Genomic DNA, 26,108 nt, shown 5'->3' on the forward strand with positions numbered 1-26,108 from the left:
ATCAGGCAGACACTGGGATTTCTTGCATCATTTGCAATGTCAGGTATGGGCTCATGGCCTTACAACACCCCCTTCCTTCAGTCTGGTCTGGACAGCGCTGCGGGGAGGGATGGCGGTTGCATCGGCAGCCCCCACATCACACCCTTTGCCCAGCCAAGTCCCTGGTGCTGTAATAGCTCACAGCTTCCTACTTTGAGATTCCCTGACCAGCGCCTCTGGCGTTGCACCCAGAGCTTGAACTCGGGGAGAGAGTCCTGCACAGGACACTGAGTGAACCTTTGGTGTCCAAGGCTCGTTTTGAGGCCACCGTGCACACAGTGTGGCTCCTTCCGGGTTGGGCAGCCTTCTCTGTGTCTCCAGATTTTTTGTTTCTAGAACTACCATAGCCCGGGAAGGCAGCGCCCGGGTTGCGCGGTTTGGGTGGGCCCATTCCGGGGGCGGCAGGGCTGGAGGTGGCCCTTCACTTCCAGTCCCAGGGCTGGGAGCGCCAGAAAGTTGGCGTCCTCTGCCGGAGTCCTCGGTGCAGGCCGGGGTTGGAGGGAATCAGAGTGGTCACTGCTGTCTTGCGACGCAGGCAGTCGTGAGCTCTTTGCGCTTCGGGAGAAGGGAGAAAGTCGGGCGAAAGCACAGCGCCGGCATGGGAGGGAGCCGGGCGTGTGGTGGGCAGGGAGTGAGGTCTCCCCTGGGTGCGCCTGAACCAGGGTGGAGCCAGCAGCATAGCCGCGGCCCCGCGTCAGCGTTTAAGATGCAAATGGATCCCGAAAGCACGCCCCACCCTCCCGCCGGGGGAGCCTGGCTCCACCGCTCAGCAGCCGCCCACGCCTCCTGCGCGCCACGGCGCCCTAGCGGGCGTCTCTACTTAAGCTGCGCGCGGGCTGCGACCTGGCACTCGCCTGGAGCTCGCGGGCGAGGTAGCCGGAGCGCGGCGGAGCTCCCGCAGCTCACAGCGGGGCGTGCTAGCTGCACTTGGCTCCGTGCGGCTCGGGCGGAGGGCTGAGCGCGCGTCCCGGGCAGGGGCTCCGGGGAAAGCGGCTGCCGCTTTCGAGTGCAGCCCGGCTCCCTGCCACTGCCCCAGCCGGGCCACCTCTTTGCCATGGCTCTGGCGGACAGCACGCGAGGATTACCCAACGGGGGCGGCGGCGGGGGCGGCAGCGGCTCCTCATCGTCGTCCGCCGAGCCGCCGCTCTTCCCCGATATCGTGGAGCTGAACGTGGGGGGCCAGGTGTATGTGACCCGGCGCTGCACGGTGGTGTCGGTGCCGGACTCGCTGCTCTGGCGGATGTTCACGCAGCAGCAGCCGCAGGAGCTGGCCCGGGACAGCAAAGGCCGCTTCTTTCTGGACCGGGACGGCTTCCTCTTCCGCTACATCCTGGATTACCTGCGGGACTTGCAGCTCGTGCTGCCCGACTACTTCCCGGAGCGCAGCCGACTGCAGCGGGAGGCCGAGTACTTCGAGCTGCCCGAGCTCGTGCGCCGCCTCGGGGCGCCCCAGCAGCCCGGCCCGGGGCCGCCGCCACCGCACTCGCGGCGCGGGGTGCCCAAGGAGGGCTCGCTGGGCGATGAGCTGCTGGCCCTGGGCTACGCGGAGCCCGAGCAGCAGGAGGGCGCCTCGGCCGGGGCGCCGTCGCCCACGCTGGAGCCGGCCAGCCGCAGCCCGTCCGGGGGCGCGGCGGGCCCGCTGCTCACGCCGTCCCAGTCGCTGGACGGCAGCCGGCGCTCGGGCTACATCACCATCGGCTACCGCGGCTCCTACACCATCGGGCGGGACGCGCAGGCAGATGCCAAGTTCCGGCGGGTGGCGCGCATCACCGTGTGCGGCAAGACGTCCCTGGCCAAGGAGGTGTTCGGGGACACCCTGAACGAGAGCCGGGACCCTGACCGGCCACCGGAGCGCTACACCTCGCGTTATTACCTCAAGTTCAACTTCCTGGAGCAGGCCTTCGACAAGCTGTCTGAGTCTGGCTTCCACATGGTGGCCTGCAGTTCCACCGGTACCTGCGCCTTTGCCGGCAGCACCGACCAGAGCGAAGACAAGATCTGGACCAGCTACACCGAGTACGTCTTCTGCAGGGAGTGAGCTCCCGGGACCCCTCGCTGCTCCGGCGCCCGCCCCCACCCCTCGGCGGGAGAGGATCAGAGACCGCTCCCCACCCCTAACCTTTGCCCTGTCTCCCTTTGCCCCGAGGTCCCCAATCCCCGGTCCCGGTCCGGCCCCAGACCGTTCCGCCGCCGACTCCCCCTCCCCCCTTCAGAATCTGCAGCGGAAAATCCATCCTCTGGGCTTTTCTTCGGACTCGGCTAACCCAGGGGGCCCAGGCTTGTCCCAGTCCCCACCCCCACCCCCACCCAATGCTTCCTCTTTTTACTGCCTCAAACCTCTCCTCCCCCAGATTGTACTTCAATCTGGATCCACCGGGCCAGTGTGGTCACCAAGTCGGCACGAACGGGGGGGGTGGGGTGGGGAGGCGGGGAGAACCGAGGTGTTGGGAACCCGTTCGGACTGTGCAGTGCTGCGAAGATTCCTGGAGATCGCGAGCCCTTCTGACGCCTGTGTGGTGTGAGGGCGCAGAATGGTGACCCCGCCTGGGGAGAGAGTTGGTGTCTTAACAGCTCACTGCCATCTCTGACCCTCGGTGAAGCCGGATTGAGGGCGTCGCTGAGGCACTTCGGCTGTACGGAGTGAGGTTTTGAAAAGCTGCAGGTGTAGACGTAGGAGCACCTGGTGCTCACATGGTCAAGGGTCCTGTCTTTTCCCTACGGGATACAGGGTCTTGAAACTTGGAGAGCGTGGATCCTCCTGCCTGGCGAGGCGCCCTTTCAGTGCCAGGAGCCCTTGGTTCCCTGGGGTGACTTGGGAGCCCTTGGGGGCAAGAGGGAGAAGGGGTGTTGGTCTCCTAAGAATTAGAACCGTGCGGGCCTCCGCTCCGTGGGGAGTGGTTACCTGGAAGCGATTGTACACGCGACCGGGCCAGGAGACGCTCGTGGGCATTAGCAGAACTGTATTCTTGCAGTGAATGGCAATAGGACCTGTCTTAGAGCTAGGACTTTGGGGGTGGGGTGGGGAGGTAGGAGAAGAGGGTGGGAAGGGAGGGACAGATAGATACTCTTATTATTTGAAAGTTAGAAGTTTTAATCATCCATTTGAATACGTGCATATTTGAAACTACCGAATGGTAAAATGCAAACACAGCTAAGCATTTCGTGAAGATTAGTAATAGACCTGCTCTTAACTGCAGTTTATTTAACTGTTTTTAGTCCTAAACTTAGAAGTTGCTACTAGGTATCTAATCTAACCAAAGAGTTACCCAGTAGGGTTTTAGTTTTTGAACTTTTAATTTCCTTGTGGTTATCAATCTTGATTTTAGAATCTATTTACTTGAGCAAAGGGAGTTTGCTCTTGGCTTCTTAGACTTCAGATCTCGTTAAAAATCCTCATTTTCTTCAAAGCCAGTGAACCTTGACTGCGGGGCAAACCTGAGAATGCCACTTTCCCCCCATGCAGTTTGTTTGAAGTTCAAGTGGAATCTTTTCAAGTGACAGAGCTGCTGAGAAGTAGGAGCACCAGGGGCTACCCATCTGTAGATAGCTGTAAAATGAGATTTCTAAAATGAAGGCAAATAACTACTTAACAGCGAGCTGAGCAATAAAATGGTGTTTGAGGTAAACTGTAACAAACAGAAGGAGACCTGGTTGCCTTATCCCCTTCTTCCCACGTGGACGCGGTCCCCAGTGCATACTCTGTGTACACGTGAGTGAGTGAAGGGAGACAGATCCTTGTCATGCTTTGGGCTGTGAGGTGTTCTTCAGTTACTCTGAGCACAGAGAAGCCCTTTCGTTTGTTTCGGCACCTTTCTCTGAAGTATCTTTTTAAAGATTTTGTAAGAAGTCCTTCTCAGTGTTCAGTGCTATTTTTCTTTTCTTTTTTTTTTATGAGTCTTGTACTGTATCTTACTGTGTTCATAATGGATGTTAAGAATGGGAACAGTTTTGTTCTTAGACTCATCTGTCCCAACTTACGTATACCATATCTGAACATTTAGTTTTTTGATTCATTTACTGATGTTATCAAATTGCCTATGCCCAGTAACTTGCATCAGATGATGTATATTCTAAAGAAACATGTTTTGATGCATTTCCTTATGTCCTTGTTTATGAGTGATTGAGTTAGGAAAAAATATATAATTGCAAAACTGAGTTTACTCCATGCTATTTTTTTTTTTTTTTTTGGTCTGGGGGGATATTAGTTGTACACTGATTTAGTGTTGATTAGCTGCCTACTTAAAAGCAAGGTACCTGTATTTTTAATCCACTAGTTTTTCTTTTTTGAATTGAGAAAGATTTGAGATCTTTTATTAGAGTTCCATTTTTAGAAAAGTTGTTTTCCATATGAAGACTGTAGTTGAGAGGGAAATGGAAGCAGAAATCCAGGAAATGGCGTTTGATCATGTGGTGAGTTTAGTCTCAGACACAGTAATGCAAGAGAGCTAACCCTGTTTCAAGTCTCAAATGATTGAGAATTGCCACCCACTTGGCCAGAGGTGAGTGTCAGAGATTTCTCCAACATGTATGACATCCTGTTAGATTGCTCAACAAAAAACAAATGATTGTGAACATTTTAGGACAGATTGAGTCCACTAACAGATGGCACCACTCACTGATTCTAATTTCTCTCGTCAAATCTTCACAAGTCTAGGAGTCAGGAGAAGCTACTAACGTTTTATCTCTGCCACCCAGGTCTTCAGAATTCATCCTCTAAAACTTTGAGTTAAACTACTGTACTTTCTTGTACGTAGGCATCTTAACCCTCAACCCACCACATCCTTACTGTCCTGTACCCCTACATTGCTTAAAAGATTGAAAACTTCTTGATTATATACAGTCAACTTACCCCGTTTTCTGTGGGTGACTGTTTCGCTCTGAAGTTGAAGTCAGTAAATGAAAACTGTCTACTATTTGCCTAGAGCAGAGCCAGGGTGGGAAACTCATTTCACATTGCACAGGTTGCACAGGTGGTACAACTGAGGCAAAATGATGCTCTCTGTGAGCTCTGAGCTATGGAAGCAGATCTCCAAGGTGGGCTGGAGTGTTAGTCATTACCTGGGAGCTTGAACCAGGGTGTTGAGGGTCCACATTTTAAACAATGTGGGATATTGTCATCAGGTTTTCCAGATAATTGTAACAGCATTAGTCTGACTCAGAGGTAGGCATTTATGGATGTTCCTCTGGTTACCTTTTAATGTTTAGAAATACAACTGAATGACATTAGGCTTTTAGTAAAAACTTTAATTTTTTAAAAAGGAGTTGTTGATTGTGCTGGTTAAAAAAACAGGTACCATGTTGGACACACTGTTTTTTAGTATATGTAGACTATGAGCCCTATTCTGATTTTTCAAATAATACATTGTGGAAAATATTGCTCAAAGATGTGAGTCTTACATTTTTACTCCTTCTAAAACTGTTTGATTCTTATGTTTATTGGATTGAGAGCTAGTAATACTAGCTACATTATGTTCTCTTTAAAACTAGACATATACACATATATGTACATATAGCCTTCTGCTTCTCTGAGAAAATGCATAATGTGCAAACACTCAGACAAAATGGGCAACTGGCAGTGCTCATAAAATATTCCAGTTTTTATTGGAATTTTCCATGGAATGTTACTACATTAAAGCCATGTAAGGTGAAGCTTTGATAATTTTTTACTCTTCAAATTACAGCAAGTTCCAATCTAATACTCATTTTTATACTCCAGTGTGAAAAATGCTAAATTACAATGCAGACATTTAGAGAAGTATTGACTGGAGGGTGTTGAATTCCTTAAGATTTTTTTTTATAATCTAAATTACAAGTACTCTATTGGCTTAAGCTTTTACAATACTAAATGGAGTATTTTTATTGTAACTTAACAGAATCAACACCTTATTTGGACTTCTTCCCTTTTTTTTTTTTTTAACTTAGTATATGTATCACTTAAAAACTAATTACTTTTATTAGATGTCCTAAGCCTGTCTCTTGAGAAAGAAGTAAAATACTTTTATTTCCAGTACCTATACTACATGTAAAAGGTTTTCTTACAGTCAGGGAAAAGTTAAGTTGAAGCTAACTTTTCTTTTGTCATAGTTTTGGACAATAAAAATCTGAAAGTGTTAACATTTGAGGATTTAGATTCTCTACTGGGACCCTTGAAACTTAGTAGAAATTGAACCAGAATATTTACCTTAGAATATAATCTTGTGTGATAGGCAGATTGAATAGTTGACCAAGAATTGTCACTTACATGTTTTGTGATTTTTTTTTTAAGCCAGCTTTTAAATTCTAAGTGTGTTTTGAAGTATGTGGACATTAATTGTAATGCAAACTATTATACAACTGTCTTTGTGACTTTATAGATAGGTAAATTTGCTACTGTTGAATATAAATGATGATCATTGATGATCACTTATGGCCACTATTAGTAACCATTTAATGACAAAGGTTTAAAACTTTCAAGGTGGATATTAATTTTGAAGATGGAAATTATATGTTGCTTAAAGTTTTCCAAGCATTTAGATAAGGTGAGTCCTACAGAGCTGTCTAGGATTCTGAAGTTGTTGAAAAATGTTTATTGGGCCATTTTCTTAAATATATAAGAAAAAAAATTGTTCTATGCTTTCAGACTTTTCTAACAAAACAGAAAGCCAAAACAACAACAACAACAACAAAAAAACCCACACACCTCTCTATTTTCAAAAAGATGCTAATGAAGTTATTTGAGAATTTCTTCAATCATCTATGTGCTGTAGCGATTTTTGTTCTTCCTGTTCACAAACAGTTGTATAACAGAAATACTCGATACTGTTTTCTTCCCTGTGTGTGAAGTAATGAATCATTGATTATGTGACATGTTATGTATTAAACACTAAAGAATAAAACATTCACTCCTTTATTCTCTTGGCTTCTTGATATGGATTGGCTTGGATGCTGGTCTAATTTCATTTAAGCATTCCCCCAGTATGAGGAATGCTTCCCAAATTGGTGTGGAACTGATGGTGAGTTGATGCCATCGGAGGACCTCATCACCGAGTGACTGGCCCTTTGGGCAAGGCATGAACCTGTCCCTGTGCCTCGGTTTCCTTTCAAGAACACACACGTGGTTGATGTCAGTGGAAGAAAAGTCCTTCACATGCATTTCCATTGATCTCCATCTCTGCAGCTTATTCCTGCTGTGACGGTGGGGAACGTAGGTAGCAATGAAATAGTAGCTGTAAGCTGAGTTTTAAATAAAAGCTCAACTCCTGAAAACAATTCTAAAGACCACTGGGAGAGAGGGCCTACATTTGGGATAGGAGCTCTTTCCTGTGCTGTCTGCCATCCTGATGTCCCTTCTCTCGAAAGAAAACAGTGTGGCTCACTTTGGGAGAGGACAGAAACTGGAGCCTGCGGTTTGTGGCACAGGAAGGCGTGGGTAGAGTGAGCCAGGCTTCGCCCTTCCTCTTTTCTCTTGGCTGTACTTCCTCTGGGTGGCTTTTGTTTTTAAAAGTCTATGTGTGTACACAGAAATGCAAGATTTATTTCTTGAATTTATATGCTGAAAAATTTACTAGAAGAATGTAGTAAGAAATCTCCCTGTCCTTTTCAGAGGCAACCGTTGATGTATGTTTACAGCGACATTCTATATAAATAGAGATATACTCACCCTCCCCACTTCTACTCAGTGGGAATTAAACCTGTCCTGCTATTTTTGTTAAATTTTTTCATTTAAAAAATTTTTCTTAGTAGGTTCAATGTGGTTTGTGGGTACAATTCTAAGAATATTCCCTTCCTCTCTACCTCCCTCTCCTCCCCCTTTCTCCTTCTCTCACCCTTTGTTTATCTTGGAGCTCCTGAAATGCATGAACATGTAGCAATGGACATGTTTCATTTTATTTGATACCTACATGATACTCTGCTTGATATGGCATTATCGAGATGGGTTACCGCTTGTTTTACTACCCCTTTGTTGGTAGGCACTTAATTCACCAGATTGTTCTTCTGTAAAGAGCACTGTATTTAATCTTTTTAAAAATTTTTTTGAAAGAGGGAAAGAGACAGGGAGGGGGAGGGGGGCAGAGAGAGAGAGAGAGAATCTTCCATTCACTGGTTTTACTCCCTGGCTCCAATGGCCAGGGATGTGCTAGGCCGAAGTCAGGGGCCTCATCTGTGTCTTCATGAGGGTGTTGGGCACAGGCGCTTGGGTCGTCTCCCATTAGCAGGGATGCTAGCAACACAGGCAGCTTTATCCGCCATAATGCTAGCCCCTGAATATCTTCTTAAAGGCTCACTATGCAGATACATGTTTTGCATTTTTGTCCTATACAGTGATGCCAGGTGAGGAATGGTTTGGAGCTACTTTGTCCTTTTTTTAGGGACTATGGAAATAATAGGATTCATTGGAGGCTCTTGAGGAAATGGGGATAGTGATGGTATGAAATACATATACTCCCAGGTTTCCTGTGGGGTTGTGTCCTATAAACTCATTGTGTGTTGAAGATACCATAAGTGGAAATGCACTTAATATGCCCCACCTACCAAACATGATAGTGTAGACATTATAAGTATTGGTTGTTTCCTCTTGTGACTGCGTGGCTGACCAGGGGCTTTGGGTCACTGCTGCTGCCCACCATAGGGAGAGAGAGTATTGTGCCATGGATGGCCATCCCTTGGGGGAAAAAGAAACAAATTCAAAGTATACCTGATATACCTAGTGACTCCATATGGCTTTTGTGCTGTTGTAAATTGAAAAGATTGTTAAGTTGAATTTTTGTAGGTCAGGGACTGTGTGTAAATCTATAGTCATCAAGTACATTAGTGTGAAGTTGGATGTAGCTTTCATATTGGGACATGTACCCCTCACTTTTTTCCTATACCTCATCCTTTTTTAAGAATTTTTTTCATCATGATCCATAACTAGGTTTTTATTAATGTAATTCTTGTATATGACTGTAGAAGAGCCATGGTAGATCCCCATTTTTTAAAGATGTGTTATTTGAAAGAGTGACACATAGAAAAGGACAGAGAGAGATCTTTGTGATCAACTGATTCACTCCCAAGATGGCCTCAAGGGCCAGGGCTGAGCCAGGCCATTTAGGAACAGGAGCTTCATCCAGGTGTTGCTTATGGGTAGCAGCGGCCCAAGTATTTGGACCATCCTCTGCTGCTTTTCTCAGGCTATTAGCAGGGAGATGGATTGAAAGTGGAGCAGCTGGGATTAGGACTGGCACCCTATGTGATGCCAGAATTGCAGGTGACACCTTTACCTGCTCTGTCACAATGCTGGCCCAGGATCCTGTATTTCCTAAAGAGGCAAATCTAGGAGAGTTGGAAAAGAAAGAGAAGTTATAGGATAAATATGAGGCACCTTCTGGAACACCAGTTTCACTGAAATGTTTGTGTGTGGGCTGGGACATTGGGTCCTTTAACTGGTGATTACAAAAGCTCATTTTGTGGAATAATATGTTTACGTGAATTTAAAAGAGAAGACCCTAAATGTTAAACAGAGACTGAACTTGTGGAAAGCCATGGGTAAGTTCATCCTCTTCTGCCATGAGAACCTCATGGTGGTAGAGTTAAGCACTTCTGTTAATACATGCTGGCCTTGTTTTTATGGTGGGTCATTTAGAGAAAATGTTAAACTCTTAGGTTCTTTGTATTACTCCGCTTATGTAAGAAGTTTACACGTAAATGCTCTTCTAGGGACCAAATGAGTCTTTATTCCCACTTGCTGATCCAAGAGCAGCCTATGGGGCTAAGAAAGGTCTTCGAACTTTAGGTCATTAGCTCTTGACTTCTGCAACTTCCTCCCGCGAATGGCCATTTAACAAGCATGCATTCATGCAAACTCTTGAGCACCCATTGTCTTAGTCTACTTCGGTAGAAGAACACCCTAGACTGGGTGAGTTATTAACAATGGAGGTTTATCTGGCTCACCATTCTGAGGCTGAGGAGCACAAGTGCATGGTACTGGCATCTGATGGGGGCCTTCTGTTGTGTTATAACATGGAAGAAGGGCAAGCAAGCCTGTTAGAGGAAATTGTGCCAAACTCTTCCTTTTTTTTGGTTTTGTTTTGATCACAAAGTCTCTCCCATAATAAATAACCCACTTCAGAGGTAACCACATCCATCTACGCATAGGCGCAGAGCCTACTAGGACCTAATAATCTCTTAAAGTTGCATCTCTTAATACTGTCAGTGCCAATTACATTTCAACAGGAGTTTGGGAGGGGATGTTCAAACCATGGTAGCTACTCTGTGGCAGACTGTGAAGCTGATGGTGACAAATTTTTAGGACACAAGGATTAGAAGGGGAGTTGAGTCATGATAAAATAACTTGGAAATGCAGAGCTGAGACAGTCTGAGGAATTAGAAGTCAGAGAGGGGGTTTGTTTAGCTCATGTCTAAGCTTTGCTAGAGGAGGAGATGCTAGGGTGGGAACTTAAGAGGAAGAAGGAGCAAAGAAAAGGGAAGGGGTGGTCCCTTCAAGCACAGGCCATCTTAGGGGACTGAGAGGCAGGACCAGAAAGAGCTCTGTGTTGCTGGAACAATCCTACTCCTACCAAAAGAACTGAAAACTCAAACCAAACAGAAATAATGAATCAAACAAACTATGGAGAGGTACTAAGCCATCAGAGTGAGCCTCATCTACTAAAGGTTTGGGCTGGGAGGGAGTGTTTAGCCTACTGGTTAAGACAAGTGTGTCCCATGTTGGAGTGCCTGGGTTTGATTACCAGCTCCCTGCTAGTAATGAAGACCCTGGGAGGCAGCAGGTGATGGCACAACTACTTAGGTCCCTGCCATCCAGATGGGACTCCCAGATTGAATTCTGAGCTTCCCAGTTGGGCCTAAGCCCAGCCCTGAATATTGTGGGCATTTGGTGAGTGAACCAGCACATGTTTGTCTTCTGTTTGTCTCAAATTACAAAAAGAGTTAGAATTTAGTTCTTAGAGTTTACTTAATAACTCTTAAAATCCTCAATAATCGGTTAAATTGATTTTGCAAAGTCCACTTGAGGGTTTGAGGGGGTGAGTTGAACAGGCATAGCCAGGAAACGATTGAGAAGGCCACATCAAGCCATGTGCAGATCACTCGTCTGTGACAGTGGGGTTAGGTTTTGTCACCCTTCTTTGCCCTTTGATCCCCTCAGGCTATGCAGTTTTACCTGGGTGAGATTTGTTCATATTGGGAACATCATATTTGAATGAGAAATTCTTCGCAATCCCTATGTCTCATCATCAAGTGATGTATCACAGTCTTTAGGGAGACTTAATGGTTTGTTTGGTGGGCACTTTGTTGTGCACCTGTTGTTACCCTTAAAGAGTCCTGAATACTGAATCAGCCTCTCAGCTTCAGCAACCAATGAAGGAGCCCTTAATCTATTTGAGATACAGCCCTCTGTTTCCAGGTGTGCTTCCTCTGCCCTCTCAACAGAGAGCAGAGTGGTCAACTGGCCAATTTACAGGGCCCGCCCTTCTATACATTCCAGAAAACTTAGCATCTTTGGGCTTTCCACACTTCGAATGGTTGGAATTTTATGAACACAATCTCTCCCTGCTCCATTACTCTAAATACACTTAATAGCTATCAAGAGTGATTCCCTCCTCTTTTCAAAGAGAAAGATGAAGCACAGTAATGCTGAATCCTGAAGCTAGTTGTTTTTATCATAACTGACAGTTCTCAAGTTATTGACTATTGATTCTTCACTTTTTAACTTTCTCCATTTGGCTTTCAGGGTAGGTGAGGGAGGATAGAATCCAAGGTTAGAGTAAGCCCTGCTTTTTGTGTATAGAAGGAAATGGCAGTGGAAATTTCTCTTTAGGGTTTTTTTTTTTTTTTTTTTTTTTTTTTTTTTTTTTTTTTTATCTGAGATACAGACAAAAAGAGAAGCGAGCACCCATCTACTAGTTTACTTCCTAAATGTCTGCAACCACTGGGGCTAGGCCAAGCCAAAGCTGAAAGCCAGACACTGAATCCAGGTATCCTGGGTGGGTTTCAGGAATCCAATCACTTGATCGACCTGTCATCGATCATGCATTAGCAGGAAGCTGGAGTCAGGAGCCAGAGCTGGGTATCAAACCCAGGATCCCTGAGTTGGAACCTGGACATCTTAACAGCTAGGCTTAACATCTGCCTCAGAAATATCTTATTGTTTTGCTTTATCTTTCCTCTTTGGAAAGCATTGAACAGAACACATCACATGGTTTTAAGAGGAGTTTGAAAGAAATACAACTAAGCATTTGGACACTTTGACTTGTGTTGCTTGCTTCTATTTTATGATGTGGTCTTAATCTTTAGCCATCCTTGGCTCCTGTCTTTTTGACTATTTATAAAATGAGAAAAAGTGTTTCTTACTTTGCCTCAAGATTCCACAGTACACAGCACATGATAGATCATCAATAAACACTTGCTGAATAAGTGAAAGAATGCTTATAGTAATACATTCTCTTTTTGACATATCAGGGAGAAAAAGAACTAACAATAAATTTGCCTTCCTTTACTTTTAAGAAAAACACTACCAAAAATCAACAACCCTTTGTCATACCTAAATATGTATATATTTGCTAAATTACAAGTATAGTTTATTAAATAAAAATGACTACCCTACCATCTGACTTGAAAGTCACAGGAATTAGGATAATATTACCCAACTGACTTGGGTATTTGTTTCTGAACAGATACTTTGTGGCAGCTGCTCATAAGCTCCATGTGAATTTCTGGCTAAAGGAGAAAGTGCTTGAAATGTTTGCATTTTTTGAAGGAAGTCAAGTTCACTGTGAGCCGTATTATAGCTTTCCTCTGGGGCTATTATTTGGTACAAGTTTTGAAAACCTTAACTGGAAAGTTTCAAAAGGTGCCCCGAAGAGTTGTAGGAAAGAAATTTGACCTTCCTGAAACGCTGGAGTATATTGTACCAAATGTTCTGGTGAGAGTTGTGGGTTTTTTAAAATGACAGTTGGAAGGACTTTTAAAAAGAAATAACCTATGCAATGATGCTCTGACCTACAGTGGTGAATATGGTGTTTCATTTTCTCTGCTGAGAACCACATGTGCTCAAAGTACAGTTCTCTCTGCACCAATGTCAGAAACAGAGCTGTAGTCAAAATTTTTACGAGTAGTTCTGGGAGTCTGCCTTTTAGAAATTGAGTAAAACAAAACCCGAAAAACAACAAAGGTACTTGATTATATCGTTGGTGTATTTCTTCTCTGTAATAGATAGTTTCCTTCCCCCAGACTCTTAGAATTCTTAAAAAAGTTTCATGCTACTATCATTATGTAGTTTAATTAGAGGTTTGAATCATTTGGGGAATAAATAAGACAAATTAACATTTTTGTTTTAGTTTCTGGATCCAACAGTTGGAAAAAACTTTTTTGAGGGGCTTGAATCTTTGACATTTGTCTTTAATCCACCTATAATTTATGGGCTTAGACATACTTAAATCCACCAGTGATTTCCAACTTAAAAGGGTGATATTAATAGCTACTAATCTTTGTGTCCCCCCTCCCCTAATTCATATGCTGTTGTCCTGACCCCCAGTGTGACTATAGTATTTATAGCAAGGCCCTTTATGGAAGGAATTAACGTTGAATGGAGTCATAAAGGTGGGGCTCTGATCTGATAGGATTAGCGTTCTATAAGAAATGTAAGAGACCAGAGCCTCAATAAGGATGAGGTCATCTGGGCACCTGCAACCCAAAAGAAGGGTCTCAGAATGAAATTTCCCTTCTGCAACCAGCTCAAGTCTTCCCAGCCTCCAGACTGTGAGAAATCCATTTTGGGTTTTTAGGTCCTACAGTATGTTGTTAGGGTAGGCCAAGCAGACTAATACATTAGTTTTCTCTTAGCTGTATCCTTACTCTTGGCAATGATGATTAGCTATGGAAAAGCAGACCGAAGGGAGCAACTTTATCTTACAACAGGGTTGAAGCTAAAATTGCCACATAAGGAGCTAGAGGCACTCTTAAGTGTAATACGCCATTACCTTATAGGGAAGTTTTCTCTTACAAGAAGAGAATTTCGGAGACTTTAGTACCAAAATCACTGCAGAATATTTTTCCCAATTCCAAAATTTAGAGTTTTGTGGCAGTTGGACACGTATTTGATGATTCATTTTGAAATGTGAAGTATTTTTAGTAGCTTTCTGCTCTAGATATGTTTCAAAGAATTTTGTGTAATCTTTATGAACGAGGGGCAGCTAAAAGAAACTTCATTAATAAAGCTTTATGAAACTTATGTTCTCCTTAGTTGTTAATATTTTGCAATTGTCAAAACAGAAATGGTGTAATATCAAAGTAGAAGGCTTTGTTTTAAGAAAAGCCCAGATGGACCTACTTTTTTCCCAATATTCTTTTTTTTTTTTTTAAATTTTTGACAGGTAGAGTGGACAGTGAGAGAGAGACAGAGAGAAAGGTCTTCCTTTTTGCCGTTGGTTCACCCTCCAATGGCCGCCGCGGTAGGCACGCTGCGGTCGGCACACTGCACTGATCCGATGGCAGGAGCCAGGTGCTTCTCCTGGTCTCCCATGGGGTGCAGGGCCCAAGCACTTGGGCCATCCTCCACTGCACTCCCTGGCCACAGCAGAGAGCTGGCCTGGAAGAGGGGCAACCGGGACAGGATCAGTGCCCCGACCGGGACTAGAACCTGGTGTGCCGGTGCCGCAAGGTGCCGCAAGCTGCGCCGCTGGCCTTTCCCAATATTCTTTAAAAAATGAACATAATCTTTTTTTTTTTTTTTAGAGTATCAGTTGTTTGTTTTCTTTTTCTTTTTTTTTTAACTTTTATTTAATGAATATAAATTTCCAAAGTACAGCTTATGGATTACAATGGCTTCCCCCCACATAACTTCCCTCCCACCCGCAACCCTCCCCTTTCCCACTCCCTCTCCCCTTCCCAGATGGACCTACCTTTTTCCCAATATTCTTTAAAAAATGAACATAATCTTCTTTTTAAAAAGTGAAGTGTATTTGTTAAAAGAATTTTGAAATTAGAGATGCAAAAACATATTGGTCTAGTCAACAACTTGATACTCTGAGAGGCCTTCAAAAACCTCATAGAAAGCACATATTATGAAATTAAGCATGGATTTCTAAACTTTTTTGGGTACCAAAACACACTTGTCTTCTAATTCCATTTTCCACCAACTTTTTGAAGTATGCTTTTATGAATACCCAGAAGTTCTCTGTACATATTCAGTTCTGTTGTATTGTTGAAAGAGAAATAGAGGAAGAACGGGGTTAACCAGGCATTGAGTGGAGATGTATGAAGCACAAGTGTGAACAAACATCTCTTTATTCATAGAAGAAAGTTGAATAAACCTATATCAGCACCATCCTTCAGAATAATTGTTTTATGCATTTCATAAGAGTTACAGGAATGCAACTTAATATTTGGCAAAGTATTAGCTGACAGAAGGCAGGAGTTTAAAAAAGTTAATTTTTGGGAAGATGGAAAAAGTTCTGGTGATGGGTGGTGGTGATGGTTGGATGAGAATGTGAATGTGCGTACTGCTGCAGAGAGAGCTCACTTAAAAATGGTAAACTTAGGTGACGTTTTGTCACAAGACAAAAATACTGAGTTTAATAAACATAACACAAGATGTAGAAAATTATAAAGAGTGTAACACTGCTTATATAAACCTACCAGAAGAAGTTGACATTGAAATGACCTCCAATTACAATGAGGAACTGTGGAAAATCCCTCACGCTGTGCTTTGCCAGCAACAGAATACCCAAACTTGAGCAGCTCATCATTCTAAGGGTTATGTATCATATAACATAATCCATCGTCTACCCTGTGGATGCCTTTTAATTTCTGAAAATTTGAGAATCTGTCCATGTGTTAGTATGTGCTTAAATTTGCATTCTATGAATTTTCTGTTTTTGGTGTTCTGTCTCTCTCCATTAGCTCAAATAATTAAGAGTTGGTGCTCAAACTGAACTAAAATGAAGTCTCACTCAATTTGGAATTTTAAAGGACTCCCCAAGAACATTATCATTCCTATTCCAGAGGATGGAATGAGCCATTGTTCAGAGAGTAAGAATTAGTGTTTAGAGTTGGAAATCAAGTTAGCATTCTCTTTATTAACATTCTCATTGATATGTAATTAACCTAGTTTTTTGGGGGGAGTCTAGGGCATAAGGCCAGTACTTATGGAGCAAAGGTATGTAATAGAGAAATCACAGTTGGAATTAAAAAGTTATTTGAAAGGCAATAACAGAGACAGATCTTCCATCTGCTGGCTCACTCCCCAAGTTGCCTCAATGGTTGGGACCTGGACCAGGCCAAAGCTAAAAACCCCATCTGGGTCTCCCATGTGGGTGGCAGGGACCAATTACTTGGTCCATCTTCCTCTGTCTTCTCTGGAGCATTAGCAGGGAGCTGGATCAGGAGCAGAGCAGCCAAGACTCTGATATGGGACACTGGCATCATAAGTGGCAACTTAACCTGGGGTACCTCGATGCTGGCCCCTGGATTTTTTATTAATACATATTTTATTATAAACTGACATATAATAATTAAACATATTTATGGAATACAGTGGGTATAATATTATATTTCACCACATGTATACAATGCATAATTATCAGATCAGGATAACTGGCATATCCATCACTTCAAACATTGAAAATCTTCTCTGCTAGTTGTTTTGAAATGCATTTCTTGACCATAGTTACCCTCCTGGGCTAGAGAACACGAGAAGTTATTTTTCCTCTCCACCCAGTGTTGTGTAAGGAGCTTTCACAGTAACTAGATTCCCAGTGACTAGACAGGCCCTGCAGAGACTTGGCTAGGTTCCCCTGTGATGGGAAGGCTAAAGATGGCCTGCAGATACGATGCTGTCTCTGCTGCCTTACGTTGGTATCCTGAGGGAAGCTGACTGAAAGATGAAGGCTTCACAGTATTGGGTTTTAAACTGGATACAAATGGACACTGGGAAGAATATATGAGAGGTCTTCAGAGAGTTCATGGAAAATGTGTGTTATGGAAAAACCATGCATGAATTTCAAATACTTTTTGCACAAAAATAAGCTTATCTTTTTCTTCCATTTTCCATGAACTTTGGGAAGTACCCTTGTAAATACCAGATGGCAGGGGAACCAACTGAAGTGGTTTGGGACAGTGGACCCTACAGATAGAGCAGCAATTCTCCAGCGGTTGGGGCCAGGCACTTCCTCTCCTTCCCTGGGGGAATATCTGGCAATATCTGAAGACTGATTTGATTCTCACAACTGGGGATAGGATGCTACTGGCATCTGGTGAACACCGACCAGGGTTGCTGCTAAACATCCCAGTAATATACAAGACAGCCCTCCTGCCCTCAACATGCGGTGAATTTCTTGGTCCTAAATGGTGACAGTTCTGATGTTATGAGCCTCCATTATAGAAAGGAGAATGTATGGGTAGGCAAGGGAATCGGCATGGTGAGGGATTTGGTCCAAAGTGGATCAAGGTGTTGAATGTTACTGAGTCACAAGAAGAAAAGGTTATGTGACTTTTCAGGTTTGAGATGAGCCAAAATGATAAGCAGAATAGTGGGTGGGTGGGCAGACCTTTGGGTGGGAATTTATTTTAAGGAATTTATCTGAGGGGCCGGAAAAAAGCAACAAAGCTAGTGGGTAGAACAATTGTCCTCAAACCTGTGTGCACATTGGAGTCACCTAGGGAATTAAAGGAAAGATCAATGCCTGGGCCCCATCTCAGACTGTTATGGAGATCATGACCCCCAAATTATGTTGCGGGGATCATGAGCCCCACCGGAGTTTGGAGACACCACCTGTTAGGCTTGGTCCATGTTCTTGTCTTTCTGCATTTAAGAATACAACCAGGAGATGTAGATAGAGGTGAACAGAAAAACAGGATTTATTGAAAGGCAAAGGAACAGCACATACTCAGACATGAGTGCAGGTAACCTCATGAGGGAGAATTGCCCAGGCTGCAGTTGTCCTTTTTATAGGACAAGGCAGGGGTGCTAAGGGCAGATCCTGATTGAATGTTCAATGGAGACAGGGTTTGGTAGGGAGGGGCCCTGCAGCACACATGTTGATTTCCAGGAAGGTGGCATGGCATTTGGTGCTTCATGGAAAGTGAGGCTTAGCTGCATGACCAGGAGTGGGTGTGCCGAGTTTTCAGACACATTTAATTGGAACTGAAGGTGATGGGATTTTGGTGGTGCATGGAACTTGGGTGTTTGCAGTCCTTAGTTCCTTGCTACTCACTGGCTACCTGCCTACCCACATCAAGACCAACTGAATCCAAGTTTTTGAGGGGTGGGTTCTTCAAGTGTGTTTCTCAATGTTTTCCAAATGTGTCTAATGGGCAGCTGGGGTTGAGCAGTGCCGTCCCAGATCATCATGTCTAGGAGGAAGAAGAGAAGTAACTAGAACAGGACTCTAAACGAGCTGCCACTTGAGATCAGGGGCTGCTTGTCCTCTGTCCTGCTCTTTCCCTGCTTGTGCTCTGCAGGGATGCGTGTGCGTTGCAACTGGAAGCGCGTACTTGCCAGGAGGTTGAGGCTGGGTTTTACAGGATCCTTCCAGCCTTAAACTCTACTGATGAAGGGGGCAGAGCCAGCCAGGTGGGAACTTAATTCTTACTAATGATGAATGACTGAGTTTGGATTAAACTTCCAGAGGGTCCCTGAGTTAGTCTGTTTTCCATTGCTGTAGCCAAATACTAGAGTCTGGATACTTGAGAAAGAACATTTATGCAGCTCACAGTTTTGGAGACTGAAAGTCTGAACAGCAGGGCACCAGCTCCTGCGAAGCCTCTTCCAGCTTCTTTGCATTGTGGGGGGAATGTGTGTGAGAGCCAGAACTCAAGCAGTCAGACAGGAAGTCGGAGAGCAGGGAGGGGCCCGCATTGCTCTTCTAGATCAAGGCAGGGCTTGGGAACGGATGGGGTCCCACAGGAACGATGTTTATTCCCTCAGGGCAGTGTCCCCCATGTTCTCCCATTAGGTTGCTAATGAAAACTCTGTCTCCCTCATTGCCACGCCGGGGACCAAGTTTCCCACACATAAACCTTTAGGGACACATCTCGAAAGGACAGTAGTCCACTATTGACTGAGTGCCATCTTGCAATGAAGTCACCTGGGAGGAAATACACCACTACGTGAGTTACACATTATTTTAACTCACCTAAAGACACCCTAAGAGCAGAAGTGTAAGGCCATCAAAGCATAGATATCTTGGGGAAAGTGCACAGCTGGGAAGGTCAACCAGGTTTTCTCCTCGGTGCCCAAGAAAGGACAATGAACTGGGTAGGATGGTGCTTTTCTCATGGTCTCCTTTTCAGTAGGGTTTCCCTCATATGCCTCTTCGAAATCCAAGAAGTCATGCTTTTCTAGTAGGTGGGAAATTGAGAGTGCAAGCATTCTTTGCAGGTTCCTGGGACGTTTTCAAAGGGAGTAAATGACTGGTGGTGAGAATCTGTTGTGATTTCATTTGTCTCTGACAGGGCCTGGTGGCAATTTAATATCCTTTATTATGATTTTACGTGCAACTTGCTTCCTAGCTTACAATTCCTGTCAGGACTGTGTATTATTACCCATTAGTCATTTTTTCTTGGGTTGGCCTATAACGCTCCAAAGGAGGGCTGGTGTATTTTGGTAATTTTGCTTACAATTTGATTTGTGTTCTCTAGAATCCCAATTTAGTTTCATCAGCACATTTCAGCATACAACAGCTGGGCCCTGGGAGGGATCATTTACATACCTTCACAGCTGAGAGCCACGCACCAGGAACCCAGAATCCCAGAATCCGGCCAGATATTTTCTCAGAGCCTCACTAGACTTTTTGAAGTAAACTCTTCCTCATTTGTAACAATCTGTGTCAAGACAATATTCTGTGAACAATTAAAAAAAAAAAGTTGGTTGCCAGGCAACTTTTAAATTCTTCATTGTTTATTTGAAAGGTGGGAAGATTGGGAAGGGAGCAGAGAGGGATTCCCCTATTCGCTCCCCAAATGACCAAATGCCCACAACAGGGCCAACCGCTTGCTCTTCCAGGCAACTTTTGAGCTGAAACACTTTTCTAAAATGCCTAAAAGAGGCTGGCACTGTGGCGTAGTGGGCTGCACCTCTGCCTGTGGCACTGGTATTCCATGTGGGTGCAGGTTTGTTTCCTGGCTGCTCCTCTTCTGATCCAGCTCTCTGCCTGTGGCCTCTGAGTAGTGGAAAATGGCCCAAGCGCTTGGGGCTGTGCCCCCATGGGAGACCCAGAGGAGGCTCCTTGCTTCGGATGAGCCCAGCTCAAGCCACTGCAGCCATTTGGGGAGTGGACCAGTGCATGGGAGACCTCTCTCTCTCCCTCTCATTGTGGCCATTTGAGAAGTGAACCAGTGAAGGAAAGACCTCTCTCTCTCTCTTTCTCCCTCCCTCCCTCCTTCCTTCACTTCCTCTACCCCTTTCCCCTTCTACCTCTTTCCCCCTCTCTCCCTCTCTCTGTGGCTCTGCCTCTCAAATAAATAAAATCTTAAAAAATGAAAACCCTTAAAGAATAATCATAACGTATTTGGTCCTACTTCAGTGTCAGGTAAAAATATTGTCCCCTCTCTTTATAAATACCTTTATTGTTAGATAAACAGCAAGGGAATCTACTTCTTAACTGGTGAATGATTGGAAGTAGGTAATCTGTTAATCTGTAAACACTGGGACTAAAACCCCAAGCATCACTCTCCAAAGAGCTGAAGCTATGCAGCCATACCATGAGAAGGGCATTTTGATTTTGGGAGGCAGACAGCCCGACCAGGTTTCCTTCCTTTCACTAGTTTCTTTGCCTACATTTAAATTTTTGAACTGCAATTTTCAAGCGAAAAATGCGCCTGCACATTCACCTAGTACCTGTAATTCTAATCCTGGCATTTGTAGTAATTGTGAATTGCAGATGTCAATTGTTTCTTTTGAGATAAGGAGGTTATACTTGCATATCCAGGTGGGCCCTAAATGCCATCCCAAGTGTCCTTAGAAGAGCGAGGCAGAGAGAGAGTTGACACGGACCACAGAGGCTGAGATTGGAGTGGTGTTGACGCTATGTCAAAGAATGCAGCAGCCACCTGAAGCTGTAAGAGACAAGCGATGGATTTTTCTTGCAGACCACAGGAGACTTGTAATTTTGGACATCTTGAAGTAGCACCTTGACAGTAGGGACTCCATTTTGGAGCACTTAAGACTTCATTCTGGGAAAGCACCCCCCCCCCCCCATGAGACTCTGGTCTGAAACTATGATCTAAAACAGTAGAACAATAGCAGTCCACTACATCACACTTGGCAGAGCATAGAAAACCCCTAGCATAATTGTTCAAGCTTGAAAGTAAAAAGGTTGCACCTGGGTTAATGATAAAAATGTAATTTGTCAATGTCCTACATATAATTAAAACCAATACCTGGATTAATGTCAGGATTATAAGATTGTAACTGGTATTGTCAAGATTATAATTGATACTAGTTTCCCATAGGTTTTAGGTCAGCTTGACCCCGGTAACCATGTATTCCCCCCTGTTCCTAGCAACCATGAATTCCCCTCCTGATTTTGCGGTTTTTGCCTTTATAAACCCTGTTGCTTTAGGCTTCAGGGTCGAGAGTTCTTTAGGGCATGAGCCCACTCTCCACCGCCGGCAAATAAAGGACCATCAAATTTTATCAATGTGTGGAGCTCCTTTGTTCATACTCGCTCAGGTACAACATTTTGGAGGCCCCAGCGAGATATGGAGACCACCTCCGGGAAGACCTCGCTCCGATCCTTCCAGGTTGGTGCTCTGGCCATAGGGGAGGCGCCCCCTGATGATGTTCCAGGGCCCCGTGTCCCGATTCATCGACCTGGGAGGCTCGGCTCGACCTCTTCACCGACCACTTGGCATTAGGTCCTCTGATAAGTCGACTCCTGTTTTCTGGTGGTGCCTTCTGGGTATTGGAGGTCTGACAAGACACCAATACAGTCTCCGTTCCGTTTGAGCGTGACGGTGTTAGGATGGGAGACTCTGGCCTGGTTAAAGAAAGGCCTGTCCTGGATGTACTGGTTTCTGTTCCTGTCTCGTGGCCACTTTCTGATGCACCATCTGCATCCATAATCCTGGAGTGTGAGAAAATGAATTCCCATTGTCTAAGCCCACCAGATTTGTGGTGATTTGTTATAGCAGTCAGAAGAAACGAATATAATCTGTGAGAGTTTGCCCCATGGCTAGACAGGCAGTTTATTTAAAGAATTAATGATAGTATAGCAATGCCACTGTGTCAGTATTTGCTCCCCGCCCTGGAAAGGAATTATTAGTTTCCTTGATATTTTTCATTTGTTGGCTCATTTATGATCCATTTGCTCTACTGAGTCCTATATTTTAGGCATGTGGGGAGGAAACGTGGGGGGTCGATAAGCTGTAGGATCCTTTGGCTGCAGGGATCCCCAAACATGGAACAAAACATGTGAATATGTAACTTAGACTTAATATTCCAGGGAGGAGAGAGAATAGTCTCTGCTACATATTGAACATTTATCATTTTGCCATTTTACTTCTCTTTCCGGTTTCCATGCGATAGCTAGACTAACGGTATTTTATCAGCATAGAAGAGTGATCTAAAAGATACCTTAGAATTGGAATTGCACTCTTGACAGTGGCTATTGGTATGAGTTACAGATAATTGTGATTCTGGGCTGGTGTGGGGAAAATACTACCAGGATGTCCTGTTTTCTTTTGTCAACAGCAGAGTAGGGTGAGACCTCACTTTTCCTTCCTCTGCTGCTATTTGGCTGTGATTCACTGGGGCCAGCTTGTGAGTCACCAGACAGTGAAATATAGGTGTCACTGGAGATAATGTGCGTTCTCGTGGGAACCTGTTTTTATACAAGTTGTGATGCCCACTGAAATGCTCTAGAAGAGCTAAAGGATTTTTAGTCTCAGCCAAAGGCCATGGAAATACGGATGAAGCAAACTGCTGGAGTTTTAAAAGATGTTCTTCATAAAAGCACTTCGTGAGTTTTTCTACTGAACAAACAGAAACATAATCCTTTTTTATAACCATTGACCCCTCATGAGAGATTAACTGCTTCTCACAGGGGACAGTCAGAACTTTATAATCAAGCTGGAAAAACAAACGGTTTTCTTTTGCAAACTTTGGTAAGGTCCTGTGGCCATGTGTTTGCCAAAAGATATCAATAAGCAAGTATATTTTTGAAGGCTTTTTTCATAATAAAATGATTAAGTAGATTCTGAGTTAATGGTAAATAATTCTATCTTTACAGCACCTTTCTTAGGGAAATTGGAAAACTTCTTAAATTAAAAATTTTGTTTTTGAGTTATTTGAAAGCTAGAGTTACAGAAAGAGGGAGGGATGTAGAGATTTCTTCCATCTGCTGGTTCACTCCCCAAATGGGCACAATGGACAGGACTGGGTCAGGCTGAAGCCAGGAACCTGGAATTCCATCTGGGTCTCCCATGTACGTGGCAGGGGCCCAAACACTTGGGCCTTCTTGCACTGCTTTCCCCAGACCATTAGCAGGTAGCTGGATCAGAAGTGGAGCTGCCAGGACACAAACTGGCGCCCATATGGGATGCCAGCAGCACAGGTGGAGGCTTTACCTGCTATACCACAATGCTGGCCCTGGGAGAACTCTTCAGATAAATATTTGGGTCATTTGAAGTGGAAATCTACACTGGATACTTGATATTTGTTGGTGAGCAAGTATCTAGGCATTTACAGTTTTTTTTTTTTATTTTTGACAGGCAGAGTGGACAGTGAGAGAGAGAGACAGAGAGAAAGGTCTTCCTTTTGCCGTTGGTTCACCCTCCAATGGCCGCCGCGGTAGCGCGCTGCGGCCGGCGCACCGCGCTGTTCCGATGGCAGGAGCCAGGTGCTTATCCTGGTCTCCCATGGGGTGCAGAGCCCAAACACTTGGGCTATCCTCCACTGCACTCCCGGGCCACAGCAGAGAGCTGGCCTGGAAGAGGGGCAACCGGGACAGGATCGGTGCCCCGACCGGGACTAGAACCCGGTGTGCCGGCGCCGCAAGGCGGAGGATTAGCCTGTTGAGCCACGGCGCCGGCCGGCATTTACAGTTTTAATACAGTTGTTCACTTCCTTCCATAATTCATCCAAGGCACTGCAGTAGATATGGATGAAGAACATAAGACACTATGCCATTAAATATTTCTTTAAAGCCCTTATGAATTTCCAGAGTTGCAAAGCAATTTGGGCAAGATGAGCCTGAGAGCAGATTGAGAGCAGAAAGCCACTCGTTGCAGAATAAATGATTTTCCTCTGCTCATACAGAGCCCAGAATGTTCCATCTCATCGTGTTGGAAGGTGGGGTTCACATGTACCCTTTTTATTTATAAAATAAACCCACGGTAATGAAAATGCTAAAGGTCAACCATGGGCTCCTCTGAAGAGACAATCTGAATATTGACCAGAGAGGTAGCATATAAATGACAGATTTTCTTTTCTGGTGAAATCTCTTATTATAATTTCCTGAGAATTTTCTGTTGATCATGTTGGAAAGAATGAAAGTGCATCTCATAATGCACTCTGTTCATTCACTTTTAAAAATCTAAAACATTCAGTCTTTTTCCCACATTTAGTTCAATACAATTGCCATATGGCAGTCAAAACATGTACCAGAATATGTTAGAGATCCATGCTGTATGTGATTAGTATTTTTAAATGTGTAACTTTGTTAACAAACTATGATGAAAGTAGATAGAATTTTTACCAAATGTTTACCAAACTGTTCTAATTTGTATAGGTAATATGTTTTCTTTAACAGAGGCAATACATACCAACTACTTAATAGACTAAAAATACCAAGGTGAATAGTGAAATGACCTCCTATACAGTTGAAGTTTGCAAAGCTAAGATAATCAAGTAGTTGATTGGGTTGTAGGAGGAGATGGAAAGGGGAATGGAAAAATAATGGGGGCTGGCGCTGTGGTGTAGCGGGTGGAGCTGCCACCTGCAGTGCTGGCATCCCATATGGGTGCCAGTTCGAGACCTGGCTGCTTCACTTCTGATCCAGTCTCTGCTATGGCCTGGGAGAGCAGTAGCAGATGGCTCAAGTCCCTGGGCCCCTGCACCCGCTTGGGAAGACCTGGAAGAGGCTCTTGGCTCCTGGCTTCAGATCAGTGCAGCTTCGGCGATTGTGGCCAATGAGAGAGTGAACCAGCAGATGGAAGACCCCCCACCCTCCATTTTCCTCTCCTTCTCTCTCTGTGTAACTCTTTGAAATAAATGTCTTTTTTTGAATGTCTATGAGCTTGGGAGTTAAATGAGTTTTGTGTTCAGACAAGTAATATGGGTACCTGGTCTGTGTGTGGAAAGACAGGAAACAGGGACTCAGTTGTGGGGAAGGTGAAAAGTCACGGATTTTTGGTTTTGTTTTTATTTTTTAATCAAATTTAAGCCTCTCCTTGCAACCTTTCAGCTGCCCTTCATTTGTGCAGGCTGTGAGCCCTACGGCTCATTTCTGACTTCATAGAGTTTTGAGTTCTTGACATCCACACCTGCCAGCCCCCACGCTGTCAGAAGTCTTGGCTCTCCAAGAATCTGGCTTCTGGGACTGACAGTCTCTTCTGGTTGTCAGCCAGAGAAGGTGTGATAGGGTGGAGAACACAGGATTTTGATATAGGATACCTTGTTTGGAATCCTAGCACTAACACTTATTAAAATCTGTGACCTTGGCAAGTCATTTATCTTTGTTGTGCTTCAATTCTCTCACTATAAAATGGAAGTACTTCAGAGTTTCATTTGAGAACTACATAAAATAACATATAACATCATCTGAAAGTTATTTGTAAGTAGTTAGGTGTTCAATCCTTTTTTTTTCCTCCCTTAAAGAAAATCTCTATATTCAGCCGGTCATTGAATTTTCCTCTCTTGGTGGCCATGGATATCCTAAAGCTACTTGATTATGCATTATATGTATGCATATTTAGGTACTAGGGGCATTTCTCCCTTTCTTCCCTCTTTGTCTCAGGGAGGACAGAACTGGACAGAGGTGGAGCAAAGTTGGTTTCTAAGCTAGACTAAACTGGACTGAGTTTGGTGAGATTAGTACAAATTTGAATGTTGGCAGCATTTTTTTGGGGGAATTCCTTCATTTGCGGGCACCATT

General features: G+C 44.3%; 1 protein-coding gene across 1 annotated transcript; it reads left to right on the top strand.

Annotated features, from left to right (window-relative positions):
• The first annotated feature begins 903 nt into the window (after positions 1-903).
• KCTD12 (potassium channel tetramerization domain containing 12) lies at positions 904-3,052 on the top strand. Its single transcript, XM_062195299.1, has one exon. The coding sequence runs from the start codon at positions 1,094-1,096 to the stop codon at positions 2,075-2,077; it is 984 nt and encodes a 327-aa protein (XP_062051283.1). The 5' UTR covers positions 904-1,093; the 3' UTR covers positions 2,078-3,052.
• The last annotated feature ends 23,056 nt before the right edge of the window (positions 3,053-26,108 follow it).

The sequence above is a fragment of the Lepus europaeus genome, chromosome 6 (assembly GCF_033115175.1).
Source record: "Lepus europaeus isolate LE1 chromosome 6, mLepTim1.pri, whole genome shotgun sequence".
Lineage (NCBI taxonomy): Eukaryota > Metazoa > Chordata > Mammalia > Lagomorpha > Leporidae > Lepus > Lepus europaeus.

Excerpts from the sequence above, each read along its gene's own strand:
- KCTD12 (XM_062195299.1), top strand. The coding sequence starts at position 1,094 with ATGGCTCTGGCGGACAGCACGCGAGGATTACCCAACGGGGGCGGCGGC.